Source organism: Triticum dicoccoides, chromosome 3B, assembly GCF_002162155.2.
Source record: "Triticum dicoccoides isolate Atlit2015 ecotype Zavitan chromosome 3B, WEW_v2.0, whole genome shotgun sequence".
Taxonomy (NCBI): domain Eukaryota; kingdom Viridiplantae; phylum Streptophyta; class Magnoliopsida; order Poales; family Poaceae; genus Triticum; species Triticum dicoccoides.
Genome location: NC_041385.1, coordinates 424,501,812 through 424,521,130, shown reverse-complemented (window position 1 = coordinate 424,521,130; position 19,319 = coordinate 424,501,812). Strand labels below are relative to the sequence as shown.

General features: G+C 47.3%; 1 protein-coding gene across 2 annotated transcripts in view; it reads left to right on the top strand.

Moving 5' to 3' along the window:
- Nucleotides 1-5,966: 5,966 nt before the first annotated feature.
- Nucleotides 5,967-19,319, top strand: part of LOC119276302 — a 20,343-nt gene continuing 6,990 nt past the window's right edge. Inside the window, exons 1-2 of one of the 2 annotated variants that reach the window (XM_037557337.1) lie at nt 5,967-6,082; nt 6,426-6,703. In XM_037557337.1, the coding sequence (XP_037413234.1) occupies nt 6,448-6,703 (256 nt within the window). In that variant the 5' untranslated portion in view covers nt 5,967-6,082; nt 6,426-6,447. Of the gene's footprint in view, nt 6,149-6,425; nt 6,704-19,319 lie in introns of both variants that reach the window. The other variant, XM_037557336.1, reaches the window with a different exon arrangement.

Sequence of the window (19,319 nt, the reverse complement as noted above, 5' to 3'; positions counted from 1 at the left end):
AAGACAATCTACGCGCCGGACTCATCGCCATTGAAGCCTGGTTCGGGGGCTACTGAGGGAGTCCCGGATTAGGGGGTGTTCGGATAGCCGAACTATCACCTTTGGCCGGACTCCTGGACTATGAAGATACAAGATTGAAGACTTCGTCCCGTGTCCGGATGGGACTTCCCTTGGCGTGGAAGGCAAGCTTGGCGATACGGATATGTAGATCTTCTACCATTGTAACCGACTCTGTGTAACCCTAACCCTCTTCGGTGCCTATATAAACCGGAGGGTTTTAGTTCATAGGACGAACAACAATCATACCATAGGCTAGCTTCTAGGGTTTAGCCTCTCTGATCTCGTGGTAGATCTACTCTTGTACTACCCATATCATCAATATTAATCAAGCAGGAGTAGGGTTTTACCTCCATCGAGAGGGCCCGAACCTGGGTAAAAACATCGTGTCCCTTGTCTCCTGTTACCATCCGCCTAGACGCACAGTTCGGGACCCCCTACCCGAGATCCGCCGGTTTTGACACCGACAACTATCAATTCCGGTGTGTGAATGACCCTGATTCTTGCTGGACCTAATTTATCATGTACATGCAATCTCTCGAGGAAAGGCGCATTCTCAATGACAATATCGTGAAACACCTCAAGTGGCAGCCTTGGGCAGCGCCAGCAATGCGCATAAGTCGCACGAACATTCCTCGAGGTGATGTGGAGGCTACTGAATCCATCCATCCCATGAAGACGAAGGTACTCGAGCGATGTACACCCGACGAGCAGGCGCTCCAAATCCTCCTTCGAGATGCGGATGGCAACGAGCTCGAGGTGCTTAAGTTTAGGAGAGCGCATGCGATATCGATCCGAGGGAAAATGCACCGCCTGAATGTAGTGCGGCGCAGCGTGGGCACGAGGCGGAACACGGACAACGACAGCGAGCAAGGATGTCTAGCATGAAGGCTGAGCTCCTCGAGCCGATCCAGGGCTGGGGATAGGAACCAGTAGTGCAACCTGGGTTCGGTCTTGTTGTGGGGATTGAGCCTGCCGATGGCAAGGCGTCTGGCCGGCCCAGGGTGCGTGCGAGGACGTGGGACAATGCATCCAGGCATTGCTGCTCCCCGTTGTAGAACTCGTGGTCGATAATGAGGTCCAGGGGGTGCAACGCTAGAGAGGGCGCCACCGCCGTGAGAGGAAATGGTCTGCACGCCATATTTGACGTGGAGGTGGGATATGATGGTTACCAACATCTCGTCAGGGAGGCTCTTAATGAAGTCCACGTTCGCCGGAGGCTCTTGCGATTCTGGCTCGACCCGCCCCCGCTTGTTGGCCGGCTCGTTTTCCATCTTGTAGTAGGCGGCGATCCTCGTCGGCGGTCCTCGGCGGCCGAAACAAAAGTCCAAAACCAGTAATAAATTGCAGTGCTCGCAGCATGCGCAATGGACTACTCACAGTCGTCCCGTCTAATCAAACAACTGCCCACGGGTAGTAAATGGTTAGTTGAACGCCCATGGTTTGACTAATACGATCATTTGCGATAAAAACATGGTGGCTATTTGTTAAAAATGACTAGGAAAATCAATGTATAAAAAGGCGAAACGAACCCTGAATAATTTCATATGTTTAGCACAGTTGCATGTTGCCTCTGTAAAATAAATCAAGGCAGGAAGATACAACGTATGTCGTTTCGCGACCAGATCATGTGACCAAGTTCACTCTCGGAACCATGAGGCTTCTTGATAGAAGCTCCGGTTTGTATGAAAGAATATATGGGTTAAAGCCGAGTTGAAAAGGGCAACAATATCTGACCCCAGCTCACAGAAGGTACAAAAGCATGATGATTAATTGTTCATCGGGTTTACACAAAATCCAGTTTAAACAGGACAATAACAACCAACTCAACCAAAGTTTTGAATAGTCAAAGTGAAATGGATCGGTCTGATCCATAAAATCAAGATCATGGACCAGAAAGTCTACTAGTACATGAAAACAAGTTGTTGTAAATAGAAGCCGAGCACGTTCAGAAGCCCTTTTGTCCATCTGAAACTTTTTTATGGTGTTCAATGTGTCCATCAATGAGAAAGTGTCTGTCAAAAAACTTAATCCAAATGGACAATAGTAATCTCGCATTCAACAGGAAGAATGTGACAAAGCTACCTTGGTTTGGTTAACTGTATGATCTTCTCGTATATGTTATATTCTGCAATGTGGTGCTCAGTTAACTGTTTGGTTCATTTGTTGTGTTGTGCAATTAACTATTTTGTTCAATTCTGCAATGTGATGTTCATTTGTTGTGGGTACAATTTTGTATTGTTATGCATGTGAGAAATGAATCAAATTTGGTTGCACTAAATACATGAGAAACATATACAATTGCTATATTTCCAAGTTGTTTAGCATGCTTGGTTTGGTTAACTGTTTTTTCCATGTGTGTCGTATTAATTTGTTGGATCCGAAATTTGTTTATTTTTCATTAACATATTCTATTGATAGTATGCCAACTCTCACTTAACTTGATCAATATTTGTCTTATATGTGTTGCAGGAAACAATGGGAAGCAGTGAGGTTTACCATCAAGGTTTGCACATGCATGGTACTTTGGCTAACAGGACATTATTGTGCAATTCCAGGAATCATTCTAATATTTAGGTTTTTAACAGTTTAGCCTTGCACGTGTAGGTCTGCTGTCAGAGGTTTAGACCCACTGTTCGGCCCATTTTGCATATGGGGAAATGAGATGTGCATGAATATCAGTCAAGTCAAGAAACACAGAAAGATTGTTAGGATAAAGAAACTAGTGATGAATACCAGGAAGATCTTTGTTTGCACAATGAAGAAGGCATTAGTCAACTATAGGATGGTACTAACTCTTTCACCTTGTTTTTTCCTTTGCGCCATTTCAAAATTTAGAACATATATTTATGTATATCTTTGTTTTCAGTCCTTTCCAAAGTAGTTCACCGATGATTACCTCTAAAACCACCTGCATGGTTAAGAGGCGAGGAAGGTATTTATTCAACACCCATGGTACAATATTGAAGTCTTCCTTAAGAGGACGATGGTTGGGTGGGCAATTATCCATAGCCACTAGACTAAGGTTGCAAGAACATTCAACATCATTGAAGGCTCAATATTCGCCTTTCGCTTCAATAGTTTTTCAGATGAGATTCATCTGTCTATTTACCGTATAGGATGCTACTTTCTAAAGGTTTTAGATGTTGCATGTGAAACTTGGTGTTGTTGTGTAATGGCGTAGCTAGCTACATTCCTAAATGGTGTAACTGAGTGCTGAAGCTATCTGATGTTGTACGCTGATATAATTCAATTATGAAATCCTGGTTGCCATAATACATATATGAAATATATGGTGTGTTTGATATGAAATGTCAATTTGATTACTAAATGGATTATCAATGATAGGCCAATTAGCCTGCTTATTGGGTTTTTCTATTGTAGAAAATTTCCAATACAACACGGGCGATGAGTCAAACAACCCACACAATTTCTAGGAAGCAGGCGTGTTGGATCAATAAAAAATCACACACGACTTCTGCCCGAAAATGTTTGCGTTAAGGCACGTTGCACAAACATTTCCACATAAAAAATTGTGTGCGATATACATACGAATGAAAACATTTGTCTGGGATTCATTGTGTGAGATGTACAACTATTGGGCCCGTATAACTGTCTCCGACGGCTCGCCCCACACGAGCTCTTTTTACCCTGCGTTGTGACCGGAGGACCTATCAGCGACGGTTTCTGGGTCGTGTTGAAAGGACCCCCTATCGCGCGCGCGCACACACACACGCAAACGATGGTTTAAAAGTCTGTCGTGAAAAGGATGTAAAAGTTGTTTGTATAGGATGTCTCTGCAGCAGTGCATTCCCATGCCTCTAGAGGATTCATACCCATGCCGGAGGTGCCGTGTGCCGGCGAAGCTGGATGCACCAAGCTGCACGACCAACACGCTGCATGACCAACACCCTGCATGACCAACGCACACTTCGACCTATGCCCCCTCCAAGATGTTTATGAAAATTTAATGAAATGAAGGCGAGCAAGAGTCGTGCGCCGACGAAGCCAAATGCACCAAGCTGCATGACCAACGCACTGCAAGATCAACACACACTTCGACCTATGCCCCTTCAAGATGTTTATGAAAATTTAACGAGTCGGAGGCAAGCAGGAGCTGCGCGACGGAGGCACCGTTTGCTAGCGAAGCCGGATGCACTAAGATGCACAACCAACACACTTCGACCTATGCCCCCCTTCAAGATGTTTATGAAAATTTAACGAGTCGAAGGCGAGCAGGAGCCGCGCACCGAGGCATTGTAATGTTATAGAAAGTTTATTTTCTTAGTGGAAATTGACATTTGATAGTGTTGGAAGCCCTCATCCGTAATCACCCCATAAATCTCCATTTTCCGAAAATACAATGAAATACATAAAGTTAAAAATACAGGAATCATGGAACCAACATCACGCATGTTGGGGTTTTCTATGTGTTATCGCGCGAAAAGAGAAAAATCAAAAAACACAAGTAGTACGATGGGCGAACTTCAAAAGGTACGAAACCAAAATCCGGAAAGGAAAAATAGGGAACTAGCACGTGGAGCGCTCCGAATCATTCGCTCGCCGCCTTCATAAGGAGCGCTTCTTGACTAGTTGCTCTCTTGCATTTCCCATATAAACAGAGATGATTAAGCGAAATCACTAATTAAGGAGTATTTTTTTTCAAAGATCACTCCCATCTCCTCATGTTGCGACAAGTGGCGCCTTGCATGCGCGCGCCACTTGTAGCAACCTAGGAGTTTTCCCTTTTTTCGTACATCCGTTTATTCAAAATGTATTATCTCTTAAATCATGTGTTCAAATTTCGAATCGTTTTCATCATTGGATTCCTCCTGTCGAGATCTTTAAAATTAGATCTTGTGTTGATAGGTTTTGACGAACATTTTTTTCACGAAAAAATGGACAAAAAAACAGACAAAAGACCCGAAGCGAAAGCATCTTTTTTCCTTTCCGAAAGGCACGGCCGTGCCTCTCGCAAAGCACAACCGTACCTCTCGCGGAAGGAAAAAATTACATAAAACACGTTTATTTCCGTTTCGGAGAGGCACGGCCGTGCCTCTCGCGAAAGCACAACCGTACCTTCTAGCGGAAGGAAAAAAAACAGAAAACACGTTTTTTCGTTTCCGAGCGTGCCTCTCGTGAAAGCAAAAACGTGTCTGTCGCAGAAGAAAAAACACCAGAAAACATGTTTTTTTCAGTTCCCGAGAGGCATGACTTTGTCTCTCACAAAAGCACAACCGTGCCTCTCGAGAAAGCAAAACCTTGCCTCTTGAGGAAGAAAAAAATAAATAAGGAACATGTATTTTTTTGTTTCAGAGAGGCATGGTTATGCCTCTCGTGAAAGCATGGCCGTTTAAAAAGCCGAAAACATGTTTTTCGCTAAAACACAACCGTTCTCCCCCCTTTAGGAAGTGGAAGAAAAAAAGTGTTTTTTGCGCAATTTTTTTCCCATTTTCTGGGTTCAAAAGATAAAAAAAGATCGGTGGAAAACTAAAAAGTCAAAAAAAACCCAGAAAAATCGTTTAAAATGCCGAAAACGCGTGAAAAAAAAGAAAAACAAAATTCAGAGAAAGCACCCGGAGCGTGACACGTGGCGACCGGTGAGAGCGCACCTTCAAATGATCGTTGGGAGGCTTCCAAAGCGCTCGCCAACTAGCTGCTCCCATGATTTAGTGGGATGGGCTCAGTGAGTCCCACTTAAGCCCACTCCATGTTCAGCCTGAATTATTTTCCAAGAGTCTCCGACGTGGGCCAAAATCGAACGCGGCCATTTGTCAACCACGGAAAGGTCCAGTTCAGCGTTATCATGGATCTGCAGTTCACCGATGGCTGAGGTTGGTCCCGGTGGATCTCTACGTCTAGGATTACTTCTCCCGTGGATGCCCTGAGTATTCGTCTTTTTTTTCGAGGGTGAGTAGCCGGGTTGTTAACCCTAAGGTGTGTCTCTTCCGCGCCGTCTCGTTCATCTCCAAAGCGGTGCCCTCTCGGCCTCTCCCCCCTATCAGCTCTCAACTCGCTCTCCTCGGTGGGCGCCTCCCGAACTTGCGAAAGAGATGCTCCACTTGCGGCGGATTCTGTACCTTAGCTCCCTGTGCGTTTTTGCGTTGTGGAGATTTTTGGCTTTTTATTGGGACTAACGTTGAATTTTGGGCGTGAATCGTATTCGGCCAAGTCTTATTGCTGGTTATGTTATCCACCCCTAATCCGGTGGAAATTGGAATTTGTATTTGTTTTTTAGAAGTGGGAAATTTAATTTCTGTTGAGCTAGAGTTAGAACCGGTGACTACATTTACATTTCTATCCTGCATATTAGATAGCAGGTGTGCATCTTATTTGAGTCGGATTCTAATATTGCTCTTTGATAATAGATCTGCTTATGAATCCTTCTTGATGGCAAGGAGTATTGCACTACATGGCCAAATGAATCGGCCCAGCCACCTCGGCAATGCCTTTTTCTGCACCTTCAGTAATCCTCTGGGGGAACAAGTTGGCATCACTAAAGGGAAGGATAGAGCAGAAATGAGGAAGGAAACCAAGAAGGTCAATGTAACATCGGCCACCATCATTACAAATAGTAGCCATCGCGATGGGTCTATATACAAAAACTCGTTTCTCGACGTATGTCATGTCAAAAACCGTGCTGAGAGTAAGTGATGCAAATCTCTTTCCAGTATTGCTCATTTTTTATAAGTTATATGATTCATCATTTGAAAGTTTGTGGCTGATTTTTTTAAAATGCAAGGTATATTTTGATTGTTCTAGTGAAATTGGTTAGCAGAAGGTAGATCTGCGTCCCAGATTTATATCTTAAATATCTACATACAATCTGGTGATTGGTAATGCACGATTAGAATCTGGACACTACTCTTGTTCCTCTATAAATAGTGGCCAATATGAGTGTTAGACTGTTAATATTGCGTCTCTATAAGAGTAGAAGTAGTATTTCGTTATTATGTTGTTTTTTTCTTAGAATTGCAATATCCTTTAATGGTAAGTTGGTCTATTAGCTCTATAACATAAAGGATGAATGGTCAGTGGTAAGTTTTTTGTGTGAGCACCACTTGCTAACATCGTAAGGACAAACAAAAGGCTATCTGTATAGAATATGTTTAGCCGTATATGTAATAACTAGTGTTATAATAATCATCTTGAATTTCAACAAGTTTTGGAACTGGAAAGTTCATTAATTTTTATTTATTTATATTTGGTATTATCTTTTATCACATAAAGGAAAACATATAGCTGTATCAAAGAAAGGATGCATGGTCAATCGGAACAATTTTGTGTGAGAACCTTAACAAACTAGCCATGTAGAATATATTTCGCTGTATATGTAATACTTAGTGCTGTTATCATAACCATCTTGATTTGCAATAAAAAAATCCTGGGGGCAAATTCATAGAACTTTATACATTTTTATAAACTATTATACTTTGTAAGTGTTAATAATTCACAATTAATTCATGTTTTATTTGTTTTTTGGTTGATTAGCTCTATTACATAAACAATGATAAGATTTGAGTGTGAGCACTAATTGGTAATAAATATGGTTTGTTGTGTGGTAATAATTACTGTCTTGATTCGATGCAACTCCATTGAACCTAGCCCCAAAGCCCTTCTATCGCTACTACTGCTGACCACACAGATCCTACTACCCTGAATTCTAGCTGTTGTGAGTAACCTGTAGAGACGTCTTACGTTAGATCTGCCCAGATTGCGCTTCGAGGGGTACTACTGCCTGTTTCTCATGGGGACAATGCCTATTATCTATCTAGGACCATACACAAACACCTACATAGGCAGCGGTTTGTCTCCAAGTGCAGAGCTGGGAATGGGAACTCTAATTGGATCGATGAGGTCCATAGAGACGTCAGCCCAAATAGTAAATGGACTGTCAAGCGGTTGTAGTAGATCAGTAGCGTGTAGGTGCTCTGTCTTGTTTCTGACACGTAGAACATGCCCTTTGTTAGTTGTGGCCCAGTTATCTTATTGTTATTAGGGGCTTAGCCCAATTATCTTATTAGGAGGATTATATAAACTCGTGTAAGGACCCGTTTTGGGCTTAAGCAAGAAGCAATCATATTTGCTCGGCTTCCTTAGGGAGCCGGGAGACCTAACCCTAGCCGCCGCCCTTGCGCTCTCTCTCTCTCGCGCGCGCGCACGCAACGACGGCGCCCCAGCGCCGGCGACCACGCCTTCCTCCACGTCATCCCTTCTTCCACCCCTACAACCTGAGACCACGCCCTGGTAGGGACTCGGTTCCAACCAATTTGGTATCAGATAGCTTCGGTGCGATCATGTCCTCGCCGCCGCCCACCCCGACCCTCCCGCTGTCGACCGCGACGACCGCCCCGATGGCCACCATGGCCAGCGCCCCGCTCTTGCCTGTGTCAGTCACCTCCGCCGCGCCCGTCCCCGTCGTCTTCACCTCGGAGGAGATGACGGCTGCCACCCAGGATCTCACCCAGGCGGTCACGGGCATCTACACGTTACTCGTGAGATCCTATGGGCCGCAGCCACCTATGCCCTTCGTCACCGCCCCGTCGCCGTAGCAGCCGCCGTCCCCGGCGACCCCCGTCGCCGCCGCCATGCAGAAGCTGCCATGGCAGCCGCCACCAGCGACGAACCCCGGCACCTCCACCATGCAGCCGGGGCAACAGCTGCAGCCGCCGCCACCGGCGACCGCGGCCCTGGGCATCCCGACAACGGGCCCGTGGGTGCCCATCCACCAGGTCCGATTTCCACCGTCGCCGTCTCCGTTACCGGCCTGGCTCGCTGGGTCCCTTGAGCCGGTCTACACGATGGCCTCGGTCGGGCCGCACGTGCTGCCCCCCGTCGACGACGCACCCAGCGATGCAGTTTGACGGGTCCTCGGGCTACGCCGAGCCCTTCGCTAGTGTCGACGGGCCCCTGTTCCAGGGCGGCACCTTGATGCCCGCCTACTCGGCCCCGACATCCTTGCTACACCGTGCTGACGAGGTGCACCCGCCCGTCGTCCACGTCCAGACGCTGCCGAGATTCTCCAAGCTGGAGTTCGCGACCTACGACGGCACCGTTGACCCCCTGAATTGGCTCAACCAATACGACCAATTTTTCAGGGGACAGCGCACGCTCGCGTTCGACCGCACCTGGATCGCCTCATATCATCTCCGAGGAGCCGCGCAGACGTGGTACTACGCCCTCGAACAGGACAAGGGCGGCATGCCACCATGGGAGCGCTTCCGCGATTTGTGCCTCTTGCGCTTCGGTCTGCCTATACGCGGGAGCCGTCTGGCGGAGCTTGGGCGTCTTCCGTTCCTCACCTCGGTGCAAGACTTCGCCGACCGCTTCCAGGAACTGGCGTGCCACGCCTCCGGCGTTTCGGCTCATCAGCGGGCTGAGCTCTTCGTCGGTGGCCTACCGGACCGCATCTGCGTGGACGAGGAGATGGCGGGCCACAGGACCTCCAGACGGCCATGTACTATGCCCGCGCGTTCGAGCTTCGCGCGGTGGCCATCCAGCAGGCGCCACCGCCCCAGGCCGCTGGGCCGCCACCCTAGCCGGAAGTTCCCGCGCAGGGTCGGCCTGCCTAGGCTTCCACGGCACCCCTCGCCGCGGCTGCGGCACACCCGTTTCGCCAGCTCACCCCAGCCGAGCAACTCGAGCGTCGCCGCCAAGGGTTGTGCTTCAACTGCGACGAGCCCTACATACCGGGCCACGTCTACCCACGGCTCTTCTACTTGGAGGTTGCAGACTACATTGAGGACGACCCCGACGCCGCCGGGCTCGGCGACCAGCCCGCCATAGTTGACGCGGAGGTGTTTGATGACCGTTGATCTGCCCGCCTTCCAGCTCGAGGATGAGTTGTTTGTGCAGGCGGGGAGAGATGTTATGACCGGCATATTAGGGGCTTAGCCCAGTTAGTTGTGGCCCAGTTATCTTATTGTTATTAGGGGCTTAGCCCAATTATCTTATTAGGAGGATTATATAAACTCGTGTAAGGACCCGTTTTGGGATTAAGCAAGAAGCAATCATATTTGCTCGGCTTCCTTAGGGAGCCCGAAGACCTAACCCTAGCCGCCGCCCCTGCTCTCTCTCTCTCTCTCTCTCTCTCTCTCTCTCTCTCTCGCGCGCGCGCGCGCGTGCGCGCACGCAACGACAGCGCCCCAGCGCCAGCGACCACGCCTTCCTCCACGCCATCCCTCCTTCCACCCCTACAACCTGAGACCACGCCCTGGTAGGGATCCGGTTCCTACCACCCTTACCCACTTGTGAACAAATGCATGATCGCATGGCACATGGAAGTCTGCATGAAGATGTGGAGAGTCTTGTGCACGCCTTCATGATTTGAGTGAACCTACTCCAAAATAGATGAAATTGATGGCAAGGATGGAATGACGTGGATACGTCACTCATGGAGAATTAGATCGTCGACACGTCCATGACGAACCTCATTCGCCATTGACAATGTTGTTACAGAGGTTCACCAACGTTGGAGTGGTGTTGCTGGTATTTTCTGGCGCTAGTCGTCTAGTGCAAACATAGGCATTGAAAGGGCGTAGGCTGTGGTAGCCACTTCTGTGTCACACCGGAAGAGGGCTCATAGTGTTGAGACGTCCAGGATGGTAATCTACGGTAAGTCATAGTCGAAGAGTTTGCTCACCAATTGATGTCGAGGGATCATTGAGAGCCGTTGGTTGAGGAGGAACGTCAAGCTATAGTGGTCGGCCCGGAAGAGGAAGTTACACCCCTAGAAGCACGGTCCCCAATGTTGATCAGCCTGAACCCAATCATCTCAGTTCTCACAGGCTGCTAACTTGGCATGCCTAGTAGCAATTGGGCAACTGAAAAAGGTCAAGAGTGCATGACGACATCAAGGCATGGAAGCCTCGCATTATACGTTGAACTAGCAGTAAGGTCTAGCATTGGAAGTATCGATGTTGACCCAAGAACACACTTGAGCTCTTGGAATGCCTGCTCAGCCTTAACGCTCCACCGAAACGACTCCTTTAATAGCATTATGAGCGGAGTTGTGCCGCCGCCGAAATCTTTAATGAACTTGCGGTAGGAATCTGCAACGTTGAGGAAACCACACCAACCTCGAACATAACACATGGTTGGCAAGTATGCTACATCACGCACCTTGTCCTCGTCCATGCCGTCACCCTTTGTCGAGATCACATGGCCAAGGTAGGCCACCAAGTCTGTGCCACATGTACACTTGGAACACCTAAGCAAGAGTATTTATTGGCGTAAGAACCGAGAGCAGCACGTAGGTGACAAAGGTGCTCTAACCAAGATGAGCTATAAATATGCAGAGGAAAGGTTGAAGGATATCATCAATGCTTGGAAAGATGCTGGGGCATTAGTCAGGCCGAATGGCATGACAAGGAACCCATAGTGGCTGTTGTGTGTATGGAAGGCTGTCTTGGCGATGTCGTCGAGGTGCATACACACTTGATGGTAGCCGGAGCAAAGGTTGAGCTTAGTGAAAATTTGGACGCCTCAAAGTTCATCCAACAACTCGTCGGCTATTGGAATCATAAACTTATCCTTGATCATGTGCTCATTGAAGGTACGATAGTCGACACAAAAATGCCATGAGCCATCTTGCTGTGACAAGGGGTTTAAGTGAAGGGAAGGCGGAGTCACGTGGCCGGATGAGAATGTTGGGGGTAACAATACGGTCGCACGACCACATGAGGCACGTTTGGCTTAAGCCAGATTTTGTTGTCACGGGTGCGCGCTGGGACAACATAGTTGGCTCGGTGAAGAGGTCATCAATCTTTGTGAACATATCTTCTATAAGAGCTATGCCGATGTCGTGGAGTGCGTGTATAGTCAGTTAATCACTGACCGAGAAGGTATTCCTGTCCAAGTAACTAGGTAACTTCCCGTGCATTGCAATGGGGGCACAACTATTCTATTCTATATACAACTATTCTATTTAGATTATGTATCACACTTCACCAGTTAAGTTATTATAATAGGTTTTCTCTTACTAGTAAGCGTGCACGTGCAACGCACGTCTAGACTAACACACAATGCATCAGTCATAAAAAAAATCTAACCAATTGTAGGATAACTTCTTAGATAGGTCGTTGTTTGGTAGTGGCAAATCATGACTTCGTTAATCAGGAAACAATGTGAAGCCTGAGCTATACATGCTCTCAAGCTAAATTTTAGTATCACATCATCACTTCCATCAAACATAGTCATAACCATGATGCCAGTGAGGATCCTCCAAATGGACTGGACCAACAGAAAACAAAAATGATAAATATTTGCTCATGCTGCCAGATTAGTTAGTCTAGGATGAGAGGCTGACACATATTGTGTTTTAGCTCTTGAGATCCACATGACATGGCACTGAATTCCTCTTCACTAACCACTTTTGAATTTCTCTTCTCCTATAAGAAGATAAAGTATCCTGTTAATTCTTGCATTAACTCATGATCAGAGGGTACAACAATCTAGAGGAGAAGAAGACTCATTGGGATGTTAATCCATATAAGTATAGACCAGCGGTCATCTAAGATTTAGAACCAAGTCAAACGGTATTCCGGCTATGTACCAGCTTGTCACCTTCATACAATATGTTGTTGAGAGAAATAAGAGAAGAAAACTGAGACAACATTGAATGGTGTAAGGCACTGGGAAAGCAAGAAACATATGCAAATGTTTCAGGAAATTTAGCTTGGGTGTACAAGTTGGCTAATCTAGATTCAGTGTTTTGTCTGCATGTGGAAACTTTGACCTTGTAATTAAATGAAGCATTGTACTTATACACTTTGGACTACAACTGCAGGAATAAAATCAAACGAATCGATCAATCCTGTAAAAACATGCTAGTTCCTCGGCTACAATAGAAAAACCAAAATAAAACATCAAAAGAAAGAATTGGTCAGTGAACTAATTTCCACCTAAATCAAAAGGAGGCAAGAAGCAAACCTTAAATAATTTGGCATCTTGCCTTCTCGTCGATGTTGTCCAACAGAGAACCATCAGAGATTGCCTAAAATTTCAAAATTGAGACCATGAAGAATTGGACATTAAAAACAAATTTGGTATGTGAAGTCAGTTTACGCAAGATAAAGAGGAGAACCTTTTCACTCAACAAAAACATTAGCGGTGATGAAAATACTATTGGCCAAGTACTTATCGGAGATGCTCACTGAAAAATTAACAAAAGACAGGTTTACTTCTACATGCTAGGTAAAATAACTGCGAACTGTATATCAGCGAAATAAAAAACAGAGATCCCACAAAAATCTTCAAGAAGCATTTTACATTCAAATTGAGACCATGAAGATTAAAGATGTCTTTCATGGCATGTGAGTCCTACGCTAGAATGTAGAATCTGTAGGCTTGTTGAGCTGACTCTAGAGGGAAAGAAAGGCCATATTATCTCGGCAGAGAATTGATTACCCTTAGGGAGATGGAATTCCTCTAATTGCTGGGGCATTAAGAATAACAATACAGTTGCTTTTCCTTTATCACCAGGTGTAGTACGTCCAACATGATGAATGTAATCCCCCAGTCCGAATATGAGAGGAATTCCTGCAAGTACCTATGGTTCATCTGCTGGGGGAATTCCTGAAACTACCCATGGTTCATCTGCAAGTACCCCTGAGCCCGCCAGATGAGAGGATCAACTCAGCTACAGAAAATCAATTTGATAGATTGGAAGGAGCAGAAGAAGAGATCTCATATCCACGCCAAAATCACTATCAAATCCCACTGTCAAATCCATCACAAGCAGTGAAAGAGTACCTTAACCAAACAATTAAAAGGGGCAATTCAACAACAAAAAGCAGTGAGTTCGGAAGAGGAGGAATCAATATGCCTCACCTTCAGCATGGAAGAAGGGCGCCGCCGACGCCTTGACTCGGAGGCGGTGTAGGCATTACGGCAGCGCCGGTGAGAGGTTAGGCGAGATCGTGCGGGATAGAGGCCGTTGTTGCGAGGCGAGGTGACGCTGTGTAGGCGGGAGGTTGGGAGCCGGCAAGATGTGGGGCGAGGCGGTGCCAGTGCGTTGCAGCGAGATGGTGCACACGGGAGGAAGAACGGCTTTGGCATGGGCTCCGGAAGTAGGGCGGTGCTCGAGGGGGTGTGGATCGGCAATGGGACAGTGGGGCGGCGCACACACGGGGATGGGCTGGTGGGACGATGCCGTAGCTTCGCAAAGTGTCGGCGGGTGGCATGAGGCGCGAGGCGGGTCCACGCTCAGACGGACGACCGGGGCAACGGCGGTAACGTGGGTACGGAGGCTGTTTGACGCAGGAGAGTACGTCGGGAGGAAGGATGCGGTGCGGCGTCTTGGGCCAAAGCGGGGCACACGGACGGGGAAGTTGCTGCAGTGGGCCTTGGAAACTTCCGTCCGCTAGAAAGATTCATCTGCCTATTTAAAATTGCTACTAATTGCACCCATGATTTCTCATTACATTAATCTGGTCTGTTATATTTTACTGATTTAGATAATCAGACGATCATGATTAATTGATGTACACTTAACGGGGTGCCAATAAGAAAGAAAATGTTTGCTCTTTTGATAGTAGTAGAGATTGGTTTAGATGATGTAACCATTATAAGGCAATATCAGGTTGGAGGTGAAAACACGGAGTATAAGGGATAATGGAGTAGAGAAACAAGAATCATGCATTCGTAAAAATTATTCTTTACAAGGTACAACTGTAGCTAACATAACTATGTACACTAAACTCAAAGGAAATGATACAAACTTAAAGCTAGTGGTGAAGCAGTGATAGTGTGATACTTCACTTGTTTGTCAAAGTTCTGGGATCACAAGCATTTCCATGACTGTTTCCCTCTAGTGAAGCTGGCCGGCTGGCCATCAATATTCAAACATATGAAGTTCTTTTTATACCCACAAGCACCCGACCGTGTTCTTATTTTCATATAACATTACTGGCATTTTTGTATTCAGCCACCCTAACAATGGTAGGCGGCTACAACAACAAACTTGGTGGGAGAATTAGGTCTTTTCTTCACCCGGTCTAACAGTTGTGAAAACACTGAAAGAATGATTCACCATGAGAATAAACATTGGGTGCTATACATAAGTATTTAATCTTCAATAAATGCCAAAGCAACTGTAGGTTTATATGTAAACAAAATTTACAGCATTTTCTAATTTTTGTATCACATTTGAAACAAAGCAAACTGATACAGACTCCACATTTTTTTCTTTTTTGAGAAAACAACACTCATGAAATAATGAAATTATGTATAAGCAATGCATGTGATAAATACTTTGGCTGCAGTACAAATTAGTGGTACCCCTTCATCGACACCACCTTAAAATAGATCATGGCCATCCAAAGAATGTACTTGTTCACTGCCATCCAAAGAATGTACTTGTTCACTGCCATCCAAAGAATAAACCAATGGAACTCAATAGCACTACATCGAGCCTGTTTGGAAATGAATTGAAATGACAGCAGCTAGCTTCACCAGAAGAGGAAGGCAATACTTCTATCTACTGGATTGAGTTAGAATGCATCACAAGTTTCCTATACGTCTGTACTAACTCGAGGGCAGACTTCACGTATGCAACTAAAATGGTTTATGACTAAAACTAAAAGGGAACTAAGCTGGGATAAATCACTGTACTTTGCTGGATGTGTATTATATTATTATGTCCTAGTGTTGCTGCTGTTGCGTACCTTGGAAGCAGAGCCTGCTTGTCCCGGGTTGAGTACGTCTGTATGCACTGATCGAACAGGTCCAGCCAGCTACGATTAGTAAGAATGGAGTCCCGGTGTTGGAAGATGGGGCGGGGCGGGGTGGAGGCGTCCCGTTGGCGGCGACCGATTCAGTGCGGTGGAAGACGGTGATAGTGGATGACAGCGCGATCTGGCAGAAGACCTGTTGGACGGCTCAATCCGGGAAAAGACGGGAGCCAGTGCTTATTGAGGCTGGCTGGAAGATGGGGAGAGGGGAGTGACCTATTGGGCCGCGGTGGCGGCGGATGCGGCGGGAGGCACACACGATGTGGCGGTTGTGATCTTGTGCAGGGAAAGAGATGGGCTTTGATGCCGGACAGGTGGCGAGGGCGAGGGTGAGACCTGGTATGCCATGCGTGATTGGATATGGTTGTTGGTCCGTTTTCAAAGTTTTATGAAAAAGATCATGGGAGGGAAGCGGGGACGTGGGAAGGAAAATTGACGTGAGGTGTGACGAGGGAGGAGTGGTACGCGTGTGAAGCGAAACACCTTGCGCATTTTTAAGGTAGGAGAGATTTGTTGCTCGTGTTGCTTGCAAGACATCTTTCTGTATGTTCCTGAGATCCCAATGGATGGGTCCCAACTTGCGTAGCCACTCAACGCCAATGACTGTTAAAACCGCCAAAAAGAATTACGAAGCAATTGTTGGGAAATATGCAACTTGTATTCCCATGAGGCCATAGGCCAGTATATATTCATGTACCCCTTATACATTGAGGTAAGTACAAAAGACTACATGGCTATATAAATAGTACTCTAACACCCCCCTTAAACTCATGGTGGATAAACAACACTGAGTTTGGAGAAATAGAAGCCATGCTGCGCTCTAGTCTGGGCCTTCGTAAAGAAATCCGCCAATTGCAACTCGGAAGGCACATATTGAAGAGCAATAACCTAATCCTGCACACCAGCGCGCATAGAAAGCATCAGCACCAATATGCTTGGTGAGCTCATGCTTCACAGGATCACGCGCAATGCTTTGTACTATCAAACAATAACAGAGTAGGTGTAGTGACAGAAACACCAAAATCTTGAAGTAACCATCGTAACCAAGTCACCTCTGCCGTCAAAAGAGCCATAGCTCGCAACTCAGCCTCCGCACTCGAACGGGAACTTGCAGTCTGTTTCTTCGTCTTCCAGGCAATGAGAGAACCACCAAGAAAAACACAGCAAACGGAAAGTGAACGGCGATCCAGGGATCACTAGCCCACGTAGCATCCGAATAGGCCTGAAGCTGTAAGGAACTGGAGCGTGGAAAGAACAGACTGTGAGAGATAGTGCCCCGAAGATATCGGAGAACACGAAGGAGGTGGCTGTAGTGAACCGAAGTGGGAGCAAAGGCAAACTGACTCAGAATATGGACCGGGTAAGAGATATCCGGACGAGTGACAAGTGATGGGACGAACACCGGGAGGAAGAGAAACAAGATCCCATGTGCCAGTGTGCTCAAGAGCAGCAAGCTCCTCTGCCATAGCAAATTGCCATTCGGGATGAACAATAGCTTGATGATAAGAAGTCGGCTCAAGAACAGCAGCACTAGCGCTTGGAAAACCAAGGCGATCAACCGGCGGAAGCGGACGAGGACGCAAGCCATAAGTAGGCTGAGACGAGGTAGATGGCACATTAGTAGACACATCTACATTACGCGGACGACGAGTATAATACCGAGGAAAAGATGGAAGAATACGAGTCTTCGAGATAGGCGAAGGTGACGGAGAAGACACTGGGGATGAAGGTGCAGAATCCCGTGACAAGCGAGGTGAGGAAACCATGGGAGATGATGGCGTCTGGTCTTCAACAGTCGGAGAAGCAGGGGCAGTACGACGAACAGGCAAGGGCTCAACATGAGTGGTAGGCATGTCAGGAAAAGTGAGGAAAGAAATATCCTCCACTGAAAAGGTCGAGGAAGATGAACGCGAGTAGAAGGGATGAGACTCATCAGAAGTCACATCCCGAGAAATACACATCCGATGACCGACAGGATCCCAACAACGATAGCCCTTATGCTCATCACTACAGACTCGACAGACTGAGTGGACAGTTTGTTGCATTCACGAGGGGCAAGAAGAACATAGCAAACACAACCAAACAAACGAAGCGCCTAGTAATCAGGAGAACGATTAAAGAGACGCTCGAAAGGAACGCCACCGTGCAAAGCAGTGGACGGCTGAAGGTTGATGAGATAGGTAGAAGTGGAGATAGCCCCTGCCCAAAAGTGAGGTGGAAGAGAGGCGGCGATCATCATCGCACGAGCTGTCTCAAGAAGGTGACGATGCTTCCTTGCAGCGACGCCATTCTGAGCATGAGCACCAGGACAAGAAAACTAAGCAAGAGTACCCTGCTCAGCAAGAACTCCACGCAACATCTTGAAGATATACTCTCCAGCAGACAGTATGGAACACACGAATAGGTGTAGAGAATTGAGTGTGAACCATGGCAGCAAAACGCTTATAGATAGATAAGACCTACATAAAATATAGAGAAAAGTATACTTTTCGTCCCTCAACTCTTGGCGGAGTCTAGATGTCGTCCCTCAACTATGAAACTGGACAATTTGCACCTCCAATTCTTGAAACCGGATAAGTTTTGTCCCCTGACTCAACTGAAGCAGTATTAATGCCAACTCAGCATGGTTTTGATCGGGTCATGTCCACGTGGCTATAGTTCTATTTCTCTTTCATCCACATCTCATGTGTGGACGTTTTCGTCGAACAGTTGACGTGCAATGCTGCACCGCGCCACAATCGAGCGCGGCCGTCAGTCTAGGAGCAAGTGCCGCCACCTTTGGTGGCCCTGCTAACTACAACGCACCATCGATTGCGCCGTTGGCCACTAAACACGCTGCTCCAAGTCATGCGAGTCCGCGTGGACAACCACCTGCTGGCCGGCACGCCTGGACGCCTTCACGCCTCCTCCTGCCTGTACCTCTCCGGCCCGCCCTTGACCGAGCCGATCGCACCTCCATGCCTTCCCATCCGCCCCTCTACTCCTTCTGCACACTACTTGAGGCGCCTGACTGACCGTGCTGCGCGACCTGCTGTCGTCTGTCACATCTCCTTCCTGGCGTGCCTGCAACCATCACCGGCTGTCATGGTCTCTACCAACGGGCGACGGCCCATCCCCGGTAAGCTCTGTATAGTTGTGCTCCTCCTTCACTGTCCATGTTGGCCACTCCTCTGGACTCCTGAAGACCACACGACCACGACCTGCACCACTCCACAGCATCGCAAGCATCCACCACGGCCTCTCCTCGTGGCTCGACGGCAAGGTACCTGCCGAGCGTGAGCTTGTGGGCGAGCGGTGCTGGGAGGTCGGCGGAGCCGAACTCGATGAGCGACAACAGCAGGTGCCACCACAGCAGCGAGGTGCCCTAGCCTGGCCATGACCGCGTGTGCTGGACGAGCAGGTCGATCAGCGACGATCCCCTCTCCTGGTGTCGTGCTCATACTGTCCAGACCGCCACCTCCAACAGCTTGCTCCTCGCTGTGCTCCTGCTCACAGCTTGCCCATCCGCGGAGAGAGAGAGAGAGAGAGAGG